This window comes from Uloborus diversus, chromosome 2, assembly GCF_026930045.1.
Source record: "Uloborus diversus isolate 005 chromosome 2, Udiv.v.3.1, whole genome shotgun sequence".
NCBI classification, from domain to species: Eukaryota; Metazoa; Arthropoda; class Arachnida; order Araneae; family Uloboridae; genus Uloborus; species Uloborus diversus.
Window position 1 is genome coordinate 124,300,607 of NC_072732.1, and position 15,368 is coordinate 124,315,974.

Sequence of the window (15,368 nt, forward strand, 5' to 3'; positions counted from 1 at the left end):
TTATAGTTATGGAATTGTTACTATCTGAAAAAGGTCATTTTTTACACTGACTCACTCACTCATCAAAATGTTTACGAACTTCCAAGTGTCTCACATACTTGAAATTTAGCATAAAGATAGATTTTTATGCATATGTAGAGGGGAAAACCTAAAAAGTCAAAAAACTACATTAAAATAGCAAAAAACTACGCTATTTTTTATGAGCATCACGGCGTAATCACTTCACCGCGAGATTGCAAAATATTTCGCCAAATAAATCAAAACAAATGGGCTCGTCAAACGTTGCCAAAACAAGGTTGTTGAAGTTTTAAATTAACAATTTAATTTCTAACCAAAATGGGGCTTGAAACAATACTTTAAGTTCCGTTAAAATGAAAAATGATCCATCAAATAATTAAAATTGCAAATCTAGAGCTAATCCTTTAAAATCAAAAATAACCGGTTTTAAAATTTTATGAAACTTTGGATCTCAATTAAATGCAAAATTTTACAGGAGGAGCAAGAATGTCAGCAATAATTTCAACAATTGAGAAATATTATTCTGCATATTTTACGATCTACGTTATGATAATCCGTCCGAACAATAAAGAAACTCCAGAGACATTTTGAGATGAGTTTTAGCAATTTTCCTAATTGTTGACAAATTTGAGGAAGCCAAAGACCAAGAGCTAATGTACGTTGGTCTTGCTGATAAATGGGAAAACAGATGATTATTGCCCAAAAGTTGCGATCGCGCCAAGTCCCCAGTTATCAAAATATCTTCATAACTTCTAATAAAAGGAAACCGCAAACCAGTGCACCGTAACATCAGGGAAAAAAAGGAAATCATATATTTGTAATATACGCTTTGCATTTATAACTGTCTAAATTAGAATATAACCTTTGATTTAGCTTTTCAAAAAGTAATGATATCCCAACAAAACATAAATGTGAAAAACAAGCCAAGTTCGGTTGAAATGACATGCGAGAAAGACGGTGTCACCGACAAAAAAAGTTCAGATCTAAACAGTTACCAAGTTCCAAAGCAGTTTCTCATTGGAAGTTGGATTTTCCCATGTTCTTCAATCCATTTAGAAAACAATTTTTTACTTTCTTTGATATTGGATTTAAAACTTGGCAAGTTTGAAAAAAAAAAAAAATAGTGATGACTAAAACTTGCCGCAAGTTTAAAATCCATTATCAAAGAAAGTAAAAAATTGTTTTCTAAATGGATTGAAGAACATTGGAAAATCCAACTTCCAATGAAGAACTGCTATGGAACTTGGTAACTGTTTAGATCTGAACTTTTTTTGTCAGTGACACCGTCTTTCCCGCACGTCATTTCAACCAAACTTGGCTTGTTTTTCACATTTATGTTTTGTTGGTATTTGTTTCTCGGCTCAAATCCATCTGAGTTTTGGCACTAATGTCACGAATACTTTAAGGATTATAAAACTAATCAGTACATTATTAAAGGAAAAGATGATGGAATTTAAAGACAAAACAAATTTTATTTTCGTCCAGATAAATTACAACAGGGTAGTTCTGTACACAAAAGATCAGTGCAGTGGAAGATCTTTATCTTTGGTGGAAAGAACAAATTAGGCAATATAAGAAGTTTTAAAATATTCTTTCAAAAGATCGGACGGCTAATCGGTCGGAGTTGGCTTCGCTCACTGATCGGCTGGATTACAGTAACGTGGTGGCTTGGCGATTTTGGCTATAAACAATAGAGTTGCGTGCTCATTTGTTTACATTTTAAAGCTGCTGTAAATGTAATTTATTGTATTTTTTTGATTATTTGGAGAAATATTTCAAATCGCAAAGAATTGTTTTTCGTTTTTAAAGAATTTTTAATCATTTCAGTTGAAGAATGTTTGTTTTACATTGGGATGGGGGGGGGGGGGATGAGAGATTTTTGCTTATTCAGAGAACTGTTTTTTGCCTTTATCATTTTTTTAAACGATATCCTTTCGATTGTTTAATTCTTTTCATGAGGGGGATGTTGCAGCGGCATTTCCCACTTGTTCTACATAGGTAATTAGTTTTTTACACTTAATGTCTGAGGTCGTTTTTTATCCTTTGAGTATGGCTTAAGGAAGAAACCATCAAGTACGGGAGAAAAAATAGTTAATAAAACAACTGCTCAATGGGCATTAGATAAATCAAGTTGTAATAAACATACACATTCTGAGACCAAGCAGCTTAAAACATTTTCTTTTTACTTATGTTTTGCAACAAAACGGTTCAAACAGTTGATGGTTTATTGAAATTTTTTAACTTTTTAATTTACAAAATTTGAACAGAACAACGTCTGTCGGGTCCTTTAGTATTCTATAAGTTTAGGACTTTGAAAATGCGACGTGGCTTCAGGGGTGTTGTGAAACCTGGATGTTGCGATAACAAGGTTTGACCATGATAACATTTCAAAAAAACAACAATCTGATAGAAATATCAAACAAAAGAACTAATATATTTCTTTTAAATAATTTACACTGAACATGAACTGGTTACAGCACCTTGCAGCGCAAAGCAATGTGGCTTAAGTAGTATTCCAGTAGGTAGAGTGAAGCACTATTTATATGTTTCTCTTTTATACATTTTTGTCATTTATACATTTTATAAATTGGTCCCTATAGAGTACAAAACATATTGACGTATACCTATTATATGTTTTTTCATTTATGTGTGCAATATCATACAATCACTTCAAAAACCTATAAGTGGTGCTTCACTGTATTTATAAAATACTAAATAGCATGCTTACAGAGTAACCATCTCCAGCAGCTAAACAAGCATGCCCGGTAAGGGTAGCAATTGTAAAAAGATGAGGGTTCTTTTCTCTCAAAACCTGAAACAGAAAGGAAAAGAATCAGCACTAGAACAAACAGAAACAAGCATTAACATAAAAATCTCGACTAAAATAATTAAACAAAAAGTTTGGATGTCTGTTCACCTGTGATGAGCATAGAGCCTAGAGCGTTCAATATAAATGAAGTTAAATATATATTTATTTTCTCCTAAACCAGCGTTAATTTCTTTTTTTCTGAATGAAATCTCAACTAATACCTTAAATGCATGATCAACTCCCACACCCTTTTGCCTTAGTCAATTATCCATCGTTCTAGATATCTGATAGTTTAATCCTGATGTTTAGCAGAGTGTGGTTTCAAATCATGCAGTGAACAACGCAAGCTTAAAAGCAACTACAGTAGAGTCTCGAAAATCCGAGGTTCCGTTTAGTTCGAGGTGTCAAAAAGTTTGATTTTTTTCCCTCTCTAGTAGGAATGATTTTTTTCCTCCGTTTTTTTCATGAAGCAAAATTACAGTTTGGAACCACACATATATTTTTGTATATTCCCTTTCGTCTTAAAAGAGAAAGGCAGCAAAAAATTTAGTAACTATGAGATTCCCTGTACAATAGATATCAGAGAAATGATCTGATGCGCAAATTACATCAGGTCCTTTGTTGTGCGCCTTTTAAGTAACAAACATTTTTAATAACTAAAGATGATTTCTGTTATCTACAAATTAAAGGCTTTTACTAATTATAAAACTTTAACAGCTTACAGTAAAGTAATGAAGAACGATTGCCACGGCTGTGTCGCCAGCCAGCACTCTTCAAAAGACTTGAAATTTTAACTTGACTAGAGCCAAAATAATTTAACGAAAGTAATCGAAATGAACTCGGGGGTTGACAAATTGGATTTTTTAGACAATCACATGTTTAGTAGAAATCTCAGACCACGTTTGAAAATTGATTCATTGGTGATTAAAATGGAAATTTTTTCGTCCCTACAATATTTCCTATATTTTGCACAAAGAACTGAAATATATGTACGCTTTTTTGTCTTTCAAATATAGTGTGAAATGTAAGTGCTAAGAATTTTCCGGATAGTCCGAGTTTTCAGTAATCCGAGGTGGCGTCAGCCCCAATTACCTCGGATTTTCGAGACTCTACTGTATAACATTTCTTTCTGACACACATAGTATGTTAAAAACAAATTAAAAACGGAAAATAGAAATTGAACACTGGTATATATGCCTGATTGACAACAACATTAAGACTAGATCTATACAAAATGGCTAAGTCCACAAGACAGCAACCTCAACCAACAAGAAAAGAAAGAACATCAACACTAAGGACGAACAGTGCTAAGTACTATTGCCAGCATATTCCTGTAGACAACCCCTTCCCCCCCCCCCCAATTGATGCCAGAACAAAGGCCAGAAAAGTCTAACTGTTGAATAAGTAGCAACGTGCTACCTCAAACATTAGCATACTGATGCGAAGTGGGACCACATAGGTCATTAGACTCCCCCCATGCAAGTGCAGAATACAGCAACCAATCATGATTAAGCAAGTGTAAAAGTTGCATAAACATCTGATACAGGACATAAACAAAATGTAATGAGTGGTAAGTCATGTGGACCGATAATAGCGCTAATTCTATCACACCCTCTCTTTCCCCCTCCTGTTTGCTTTCATCTAGTGTTTCCCCCAGGTACTTTTAGGAGGGCACCATGCCCTGCATTGTTTTAGCATCCCTTTTTTGCTTTATTTACCCTTTTAAAGTTTATCAACACTTTATCGCAAAAGCAAGTCTTTGTGGGGCAGATTTCCGATTCTGAATACAGGGTTCATACTCTGTTTGGATGAAAAAATTCCATGTCTTTTCCAAGACTTTTTCATGACTTGAATAAAAATTTTCATGACCTTGTTCACAAAGAGACTAGCACTATTTAATCTCAAACTTGCTAATTTTTGGAAATGAGCTTTAGCAAAACGTATACATGAATGCCACAGCCTCATTGAAGCACTTACTCGTAATGGAAAAAATATGAATGTACACTTAAAAAACTGAACTATTCTTATTTGTCTTCATCATTTAAATTTAAGAAAAGTAAAAATGCGATGAAACGAAAAGTATGCTTAAATGTCTACATTTTTTTTATAAACAGGCAGAATATTAAGGAATGAGACAAAGGTTGAATAAGTAATCACTGAGTTTCAATAAATTTGCTTCAAAAGTTGCTTTTCAGTGTCAACAGTGCATTTAATCATCCACATAACTTGACAGTATTTTGGTTCTTTAAAGTAAAGCCACATAGTTTAGTTCTTTATGTTTCTAAATCAGATATTTTTTGAAAAAACCATTCAGTAATGAATCAATCTTCTGATTCAAAAGTACTTGTTTTGTTTACTTATTTGAAACATTTTCAAATGCATATAAAATTAATAGATTCAGAAATTCCAGAACATGTTTGATTCCTGACATTGAATGTAGCAGAGGGTCGCATGGATTGGTTTTGCAGGCTGTATGTTAAGCACTACTGTTTTAGAGTATTAGAATTCCTCTCTTTCTGTATTCTATTGCCTGAGTAAATGTCTTTACTTTTTAAAAACTTCAACAAATTAAGATAAACTCTGATAAATTTAAACACAAAGTTTTTACGAGTGATGGAATCGAACTGTGATGCAATGGAATTGCTTTTTTTGAGTGGGCGTGGCAAAACCAAGAACGTGCAAGTTCGCTACTAGAGAATATAAAACATAAGAAGTGTTGAAAATAACAGTAAATTCAAAATATATATATAAGAGATGTCCAAGCCAGTAGAACCACATCACAAAACAGGCAAGCGGCTGCGACAGAAGTGGATGCAATGATTTTTCAAAATAACTGATTTGATTTTGGGATCGTTCAATTTTCCACTTTTAATAGCTTTTGTGTGCTATACTGTTAAATCTCTCAAGATTTCTAATGCTGTTTTAGTTACTGTTACTTTATCTCTGTCCAGGACATTTTTCCATGACTTAATTCCTTGACTTTCAATGGAAATTTCAATTTTCCATGACTTTTCCAGGTCTGAAATTCAATTATTTTTTTCCATGGCTTTCCAGGATTTCCATGACCTGTACGAACCCTGTGAATAATTTTTGAATCCACAAAATCATAACCGACTGCAAATTTTATTTTTAGTTGAGAAACATTGAAACTCCATGAACTTTCACACTTTCGCACATAGGAATTTTTTTAAATTTTATACCAAAAGAAAGTAGTAATGAAAAATATTTGATTGCAATTTGCAGACAATTCCTGAAAGCACCAAAGGAAACATTTTCAAGCCTTGTTAATAATGCAAAAATAGCATACTTCAACAGATGCTGATGTTAACAGAATAGAAAGGGAGAAATGCTGAAAAAGCAAAAGCTAATGCTTAAAAATAGTGGGACAGACAAAATTAAAAATTAGACATTTAAAGAGATAAATACCAAAAAATGAGACAAATTGATGGACCAAATTAGACTTTTTTCCTGGTTTTTGTAACAAATTTTTTTGTTGAACACTCTTTTCCAACTGCAGTAAAGCTTATGTGACAGAATAAGCAAATTCATACACACTCACAAAAAAGGGGGGGGGGGGGGAATCTTGGAACCACAGAAGAATCTCAAGCTTGCTTGTTCAAATTACAAGTGCGATTTTTGTTGTCTTAAAATAAAATTAATGATTATAAGTAACCAAATATATCGTTGCTTCAAAGCAACATTAAAACATGTAATATGTAATCCCAGAAATAACACTAAGATATCCTATTGTTGCTCTGAGGTGACAATATCTTCACCATACTGTTCTTTTTTTTGTTATAATTTAATTGTTTTGCCTTTCATCAAAGGTAGGTCACACTTAAAAATCTTGCAGGAAGGGAGGGGGGGGGGGGCACTTAAGTCTAAGTATGTCACAGCTAATGCATTTTAAGAGGATAAAATTTGAATCGGGTATAGCAGTTACAATAACAATCTAATAACAAAAGCTCAAAAGGGAAACTAAAAAAAACTTAAAAAAAAAATTTTTTTTTTGAAGACAGTATGTTGTATCAAATTTGAAAACTCACACATTATTATCAGGGCATAAAAAATAAATAAATAAAATAAATAAAATAAAAGTAAAAAACTAAAATACCTTTTCTTTCATGTGACATAGAACATCAGCCATAACCATTCGGCCTTCAGCATCTGTGTTACCAATTCTCACTCGAAGTCCCGCTCTGGAAGTGATGATTTCATCAGACACATAACAGTCTGCAATAAAAAATTTGTGAATATTGTTAGATCATATATTAAAAGTTAGTAAAAATATGTAACATAAGTTTTGTTTCTGGATTTCAATGCTTATGCAAACCAGACAAAAATGAAAATATACAAAATGCAAGAAAGAGAAAATATAGTTAATTCGTTGTATCAACACACCTGCTCCCACACTATTTCGAACCATAGCCATTCCACCAAGAACTTTAATTCTCTTTGGTTTCAAAATTGATAAAGTCTGAAAAGTAAATAAATTCAGATAATTTGCTAGAAACTGAAAGCATTAGTATAAAAAGTAAATGTTTGAAGTATAGCATTTAGAAGTGATGGTAGGGAATCTGGTAAATTTCATGATGAAATTAAAACAACAACAAATATTTTTTTCATAACTTTCATTGGTTGATAATTTAACTTTTCAAAACTTTTAGCAGTTAAGTGCAATACACATTATTTCCACTTTTCACTGAAGGTTTACAATTAGTTTCTTTAAAGCATTTCTCATTAAAAGTTTTCTTTTTACCTGCATGTTAAGTTTTTTTTTTTCCAACAGCAGATTGTGAACAGTTACAACACATGAAACAAAAACTAAAAGAAGAACAGAGAACAAAAAAATGCTGCAACAAAGTTCATAATCCATATTGACTCTAGCCTACCCAATAGCACTCAGCGAGGGTGGTCTTACAAGGCGCAGTACATTGCAGTAGGTGGGCGTGGTCCATGTCCTCTCCAGAGCCACACAGATTACAGGAAGGGAAAGGAACAACTCCGATTATGAAAAGGTGTTTTCGCAGGCAATCATGGCCGGTGGCCATGCGGAATTCCGCAACTGCTCTGCGTCTTGGGCCATAATGCAACATCAGAACAGCATCTTGCCAGTTTTTATGAAGTACACAGGTATTAAGTTTGTATCGTGCATGGGTCCTAACTGCATCCTTTTAACAAGTTTTTAATACTGCAGAAAGGTATTGATCGGGGAATACTCTGTGGGACCAGAGCACCCTTTTTGGCCAGGTAATCTGCAATCTCATTACCAGGTACCCTACAGTGGGCAAGAACCCACTGGAGGATGATAGATTTCTTGAGAGTAGCTAGATTCTGATACTGACCACAATCCAGGATGTAAAGTTTCAAGAGGTGGTTATCAGATACAATAGCCATTAGAGCAGCTCTAGAATCAGAGAGTATTACTACTCTTGTGAAACTGTCTAGATGGCAATGAAGCTGAGCTAAGGCTGTAGAGATTGCAGCAACCTCTCCCTCAAATGCAAAACCTCGTCCCACAAGGACATAAAGTAAAAACAGCTCAGAGTAAACTCCGGCACTAAGCGTTTTTGCTATCAGGCAGAAGGCACCCATCGGTGTAAATCCGTAAGCACTCAGGTTTGAGGAGGAAGTGCCCAACACTTCAAAGGCCAGGGCTCTAAGTGTGAAAGGGTCCATATGCAACAGAAGCACGGTGTCGAAGGGCATGGTTTTCACTGCCCCCGGACCCCGAAACGATCCGCAAAGATTGGTTCTGGACGAGTTGGCCTGGCCACAGCAAGCAGTTCACAGCAGTAAGTCATTACAGGACGTATAAACATGTGATAAGTCTGAAGCAAGGTCTTAGGATTACAGCCCCCTTGCCCCAGCAAGGCACTTAAGGGCACTTATTCTTTTTGTGGCATGACTGATAACGTCCTCAACACGGGGTTTCCATGTCAGTTTATGATCAAACGTAGCTCCCAGATATTTGAAGTTGTCACAAGTGGGGATCAAGGTATTCTTATACAACAGTAGTTGCATGTTAAGGTAGATATTCAACAACTATTGTATAAGAATACCTTGATCCCCACTTGTGACAACTTTCATGTTAAGGTAGATATGGGTAAATTTTAAAATGTAAACAACATTTTGATGAGCAGCTTACATACTAAGAGTATATTAACAAAATAACATTTCATAAATAATTAAGAGTTATAACAAAACAGAACTGCCATGTGCAGGTAAATAACTGCAAATGTTTCATTTTTCGTTTTTTTTTTCATTTTTGTCATCTATTGTACGCTATCTTTATTGTACAAGTTCGCTTACTTGCTTTCCGCTGAAAAAAAAGCCATGAAAAATGCATCTAATTTCAACATTTTCCTTGTTAGCACAGAATTCAAAACAAGTTTCTTCAAATATCTCGAAAACTCATTTTTGCAGATACTGCCGTTTACCTGCACACGGCAGAGAAGTTATTGATATGCATAACTATCCATATGGAAACCCAGTAGCAGAAACTTTCTAGCAAGTCTGCGACACTATTTTCGGTAGTTGAAAATAATCTGCAGCATTATTATTAGTTTTATTTTAAGTTTTCATAAAATACACAAGTCCTTTGTGAAGGTCAAGACTTGGACAATTTTCCAACTGGCCAGTGACCACTAGACCCGAAAAACGTAGTGGCCACCACTGTCGCTGAGTTTTAAAGCATTAAGGGGGGGGGGGGAGGCAACAGCCTGCACCACTTTCATAACAAGAATAAGAACTCTACACACTTTAAAAAACAATTATTCGAGACATATTAATTTTAATATGGAAAATTTGCGTTGAAATAGGTTTTTAAATTTTTTCAATTAGTAAATGAGAAGTTGGCAGGAAACTGCTCTTTAGATGAAATATTTAGCTTATAGCAAAGCCTTCAAATCAATGAGGATCAAATACAACTGTGCATATAATAATTCACATTTTTCAAAAAACTATTCTATAAAAAGAAAGAAAAATGATTTATTGAACATTTTTTGTTATCTTCAATAGTTTGTGTTGAGGTAAATATCCAATTCTGTTTTTGGAAACTTGAGTAAGTAATAGTATCTTTTATTTCCATCTTGCGAATGACCAAACATGGCGTCTACGCGAAAAATTCATGGTTATAAATAGATATTTGAATTTGTTACATAAAAGTAGTAATAAATTCAAAATCCTTAAAAAACTACAATTTAGGTGAAATAGTCAGTTTTTAGCACATTAGCCTCTAAAGAAATGAAGATAAGATAATATTCAGAAGATAAAATTTTGCATTTTTAAAGACAATAATTAAGAATTATCCGAAAAAATGGCACATTTTGCATAATTTTCAAAGTTTGCATTGCAATAAACATTCAATTCCGTTTTTGAAAACGTAGGCACTTCATGAGTCTTGCGTACCAACATCTTGTGAATGACCAAGCATGGCGACTCCGTTAAAAATTAAGACATAAATTTCTGAATTTGTTGCAAAAAAATATTTTAAAAATAAAAATCTTCATGAGACTAAACTTTAGTTGAAAAGTTTTAGCGCTTTTGAGTCCAAAGAAATGAGGATAAAGTGAAATTTTCACATAAAATTTTTCATTTCTCAAGAAAATTATTTTAAAAAATAAAAAAGATATGCTGCACACTTTAAGTTATATTCGTTTCTTGGCAGAAAAATAAAACATCCAATTCATCTTTGTTTTTGAAAACTTTTGCACTTTTCTACTTCGATTTTGTGAATGACCAAATATGGTGACTATGTTTCTAGCTGAAATGCTGAAGCATCCATCGCTCAAAAAGTGATCTCCAAACGATCTTTCCCAAGTTGTATTTCTTTTTTTTTCTTTTTCCCTTTTATTTATTTATTTTTTCTTTCTTTCTTTTTGTTCTTTGGTAAATTATCTGCAGGCCGCCGAAAAATCTGCGAGGTACGTCTCGCGTCTCGCAGTTTCTGCTACCGGGTATGGAAATCACTTTAAAAGTCATAAGTGCAAGTTCATATTTAAATGAAATTAAGTAGCCACCATTCTCTCCTCCTCTCATGTAAATGTGTACATATATCAGGGCTTCAAACAGGTTTTTAGTTTTTCCCTAGGGTAATAAGACCTAGATTCTAAAAAAAAGGACCTTAATCTTAACTTTTAAAGGCTGAAATTAGGGATGCACTGAAAAATTATTTATCAAATTAAAATTACTATAGTGGTGAAATAAGAAACTTCCGATTGAATTTATTCAACTTAACCAATAGTTTACATCTCTAGCTGGTTCTCCCATTCTAGATGACTTTCCCATTTGATTCAAAATCCACATATTATCATGGTAGGGACATGAACAACACATTTAGGTATGTAAGTAGGGCAAGAACGCATACAAGGGAGCTGCGATGGGGGCGATTGCCCCCCCCCCAGAGGGTCCCTGCACCAACAATTTTCTAAAGTTGAAGTTCTGAAATGCAAGTGTAAGTCATCTTTGATGACGTTTAAGAAAAGGAATGGTTTTTGAATTTCCTTCTCAGAAACTTTTCAGAATTGAAGTTTCAAAAAGGCAATTTCAGATGATCTTTGGTGATGTTAGGATCCCTTCCCCCGGGAATTTTTAAAAATTTAAGTCTTAAAGACGCAATTGTAGATATCTCAGATGGTGTTATCAGGGAAAGCAATATGTTCAGAGACTTTCCTCTGGTAATTTTTCGAAACTGAAGTTCTAAAAAAGCTCAATTTTAGAAGACTTTCGATCATGTTAGAGGGAAAGGGTTTCGAAACATTTCTTCGTATCACTATGAAACTGAAGTTTTAAAACCCAATTTTACCAATTCGAATGGGGGAAAAAAAAGGGAAGGGGTTTGGGGACCTGCTCGGATAAATCTCTATAGTTTTGTTGTATTGGATAAAAATGATGTGGCACCCCACGCCCCCCACCCTCCTAAAATATAAACTAATCAGATACATAGTAAGAGGTAAGTTAAAAATCAACCGCCCCCTCCTTGAACAATTTCTGGATCCGTCCATGACGTAGGGGAACATGGAGCGAAGTGAAATGGTTAAGATTACTTACTTTTTTCAAAATGAAAGAATTGGAAATTTGTTCTGAAAATTAGAGTACATAAAGAACAAAGAATATATTTTATAATATAACTTAAATCTAAACATTATTTTTTATTTTTCGCAGTAAATTTATACTTCCAAAACAAAGTGGAAAATTTTCACTTCTTTTTTTATGGAGCAAGGTGAAAAATAAAATATTTTGTTAATGAAATATTTTCTATTCAATTACTAGAGATATTTTTGATCAAATAAATGAGCAAATAAAAGAATGAAGGAATGAATGAAAAGGAAATGAAACAATAAATGAGAATTTAAAAAAATAAATAAATAAGTTAATAAATCAGAAAGACAAAATCAGTTAAAAAATAGAAAATGAACCAATGAGTAAAGAAGGGAATTAGTAAATGAAGGAATTGTAAATGAAAAAATTAATAAATAAATATGCAAGTGATTTGATAAAAGACTGAATAAATAAATGAAATAAACCTATTTCCTTTTGCCCCATCCATTCTACCAAGTAAGCACTTGGAATAGACTACATGTGTCAGTACATAGTTAAAATATTATTAGAAAGGTGGAGCTAAAGCAAAGTAAAAATTTCACCATTTCTCTCATAACCTCACATTCCGCTACAACTTTTTTTTTTTTTTTTTTTAAAGAAAAAAGAAAACAAAGGGATGAAAGAGGTTACAGATAAAATTCAAAATGAAACTGATATTGTAAAGGAAAAAGGTAAAAACAGGACCAGCTTTTGAAAAAATGGAGTTTTAGGAACTTGAAATGTGAAAATAAACTTATAGGGGAAAAAGGACCAGATAGGAGCCCCTAATATATATTTGAGGGGGAAACTATTTAATTTAGATACGTTTCTTGAACAATTTCATAACATATGCAATATTACAGGAATCCTAACAGGTTATTTTTAAACTACACTAATCAAATTTAATAAGTAATTTTCAAGAGCCATGGGAGTTAAGCAAACAAAATCAATTTGATCCTGTTAAATAAAAAACTAAAAAGAAACTGGAACATGACAAAATGTGACAGACATTTATTTCAAAGTGTAATGTGTAAATGTAACATAAGGTACTGATGTAATAGTAATAAGGTTTTTTTTTTACTTCAAACATTTTGTTTATTATTTGCTAGTTCATTTTAACAGATCAATCATTTTTTTATATTTCTGGGGATATGTTTTCATATTAAGACAGAAAAATACTAGCAAATGTTCAACAGTGACAAATTGCATCAACTCATAAACTGAAATGCCTAACTTTTTGAGAAATCAAATGCTAAGCCTTCTGGTACATCTTAATAATGTTAATTAAACTAAATCAGGGTTGGCCGGATTGGACCCAATTGGGTTGGACCCAATGGGTTTTTTTGAAAAAACCCATTTAAAAAAAACCATTATTTAGCCCACTTTTGGGTTTTTTGAGAAGTTTTTTAAAAAAGTAATTAATTTAAATACTTTTACAATTTAAACTTTTATTTTATTTGTTCTTCACCACAGACAATGGACATAAAAAATGAATTTTGAACTTTAATAGTATTTCTTAACTCTTAACGGCATAAAAAAAAATACTTCAAAGATTTTAAATAAATATATTTAACTTTTTTCTTTAACTGTTAATAAATAAATCAAATTATCTTGACCAAGTCCTGTCACGTCTGATTTTCTCAATATTTGTAGATTGTACAGAGGAAATTAATCTAGTTAAAAGGCTTTCATGTGAATTATTTTCTGCTAACCAACACGTCACAAATCTCGAATAAACACAAGGTATATTTTTTAGAAATAAACAGATTTTACAAACGGTCGACAGAAAACGGAACAGGTACAGTATTTTCATTATCTTACAAAAAAGTTTAATATTTCTTAATCTGTACACAGAAATAGAAAAACAGGCAACATAAAATTCAAAGAAATGTCTTGATTAAGCTGGAATTCAGTAAATAGGGATTTAAACGACTTGAGGTTCTACAGTAGTTTTGCATAAAAAAAATGAAATACAATAAAGTAAAATGCAAAAAAAAATAGTAGTAATTAAAAACGAACAATAGATTTTATCACTCAAGAAGTAATTTTGCCTTAACTGTTGGTAATCATGGAAACTAAAAAATCTGAAACTTCACCATTCTTGGGTTTCGTCGTCTTTCATACTCTTCTTCAGAAAACGCTGAATTTTAACTAGTTTTCCAGCTTTTTTTACCCCAAGACAATTCTTGTGCATTGTTCATATACTTACGCTACAATGTGCTACAAGTACCCTACATTTTCCCTAAAAAAAGACAAAAAAAAACCACATTTCTTTTAAAAAACCCAGTTTTAGTTGGGTTTTTTTGGGTTTTATTTAAAAAAACCCAAAAAACCCTGGGTCCATGGGCTTTTTTAAAAAAACCCGGGTTTTTGCCAACCCTGAACTAAATGAGTCATATTGTTACAAATTAACAGACTAAGACAATGAGAACCAATAAATGCATGCTTTAGAGTAGATTAATTGAACTGCAATTATCTAACCAGTTTGCATTTTTAGTTATTATAAGACTTTTCAATTGGATCTTGAATATTGCTGACATATATGAAAGACTTATACTATAAGCAGAATTTTTTTTTTAATAAAAAAAAGAGTTGATAAAAGATAATCCAGATACTTAAACCCCCCCCCCCTCAAATTATAAAATAGTAAACACAGTAAAAATTACTAACTTGAAAGAAACCAGCAACAGCGGCTGCACCACATTTATCCCTATGCATACCGGCCATAACGCCACCAGCTTTGATATCGGCACCACCTGTGTCATAAGTAATTCCCTAAAAAACATTAACATTTAATCATGTACTACTTGAAAGTTCTTGATTACTAAACTGTAAAAAAGATCTAGCAAATGCACTTTCAGAAAGAACTTTAGATCAACATAAACAATTCTTAAAACTATGGGGTACTACTTTAGAAAAAGAAAAACTAGTACCTTTCCAACTAGAACTAAGGTAGTATCATATTCTTCAGGCTCATAGGTTAAGTATATTAATCTAGCACGATGTCTTTCAATTCCTAAATTAAAAAACAAACATAATATGAAAATATATACTTTTACAGTAAATTTTTACTTGAACAAAAAACATTACAAACTAGCTACTTAGTTCAAAACCAAAAATGCTTTTTACCCTATAAAATTATTGCAAATACATTGGAGGTCAAAAATCCGCACAACTTGGGAGAAATGGTTGTGCAGATTTTAGGGTTTTGCGGATTTCAGACCATAAAAAAACCGACTTTTTAAGGGGTATCTTAAAACTGAAAAAAAAAAAAAAAAAAAAAATAAATAACACTACAGTAAAAACGTCTAAATATTTATAAATTACTTCATTAGATTAATGAATAATTTACAATCATTAAAAAATATATACAACTAATTCTTTTAGCTGTTCCTTAAAAAAAATTAAAATCAAAAAGACTCTTGGAGTAACCATCATCATAAGGACACAAAAACTAACT

The 15,368-nt window shown here is 32.6% G+C and overlaps 1 protein-coding gene across 1 annotated transcript in view; it reads right to left on the reverse strand.

The window, feature by feature from the left end:
- The window catches only part of LOC129217306 (putative aminopeptidase W07G4.4), a 51,481-nt gene that overhangs the window by 10,622 nt on the left and 25,491 nt on the right, over nucleotides 1-15,368 (reverse strand). The window contains exons 8-12 of the mRNA XM_054851583.1: nucleotides 14,842-14,924; nucleotides 14,579-14,683; nucleotides 7,229-7,304; nucleotides 6,942-7,060; nucleotides 2,747-2,830 (exon numbers count right to left, since the gene is read on the reverse strand). Coding sequence (XP_054707558.1) covers nucleotides 2,747-2,830; nucleotides 6,942-7,060; nucleotides 7,229-7,304; nucleotides 14,579-14,683; nucleotides 14,842-14,924 — 467 coding nt within the window. The remainder of the gene's footprint in view (nucleotides 1-2,746; nucleotides 2,831-6,941; nucleotides 7,061-7,228; nucleotides 7,305-14,578; nucleotides 14,684-14,841; nucleotides 14,925-15,368) is intronic.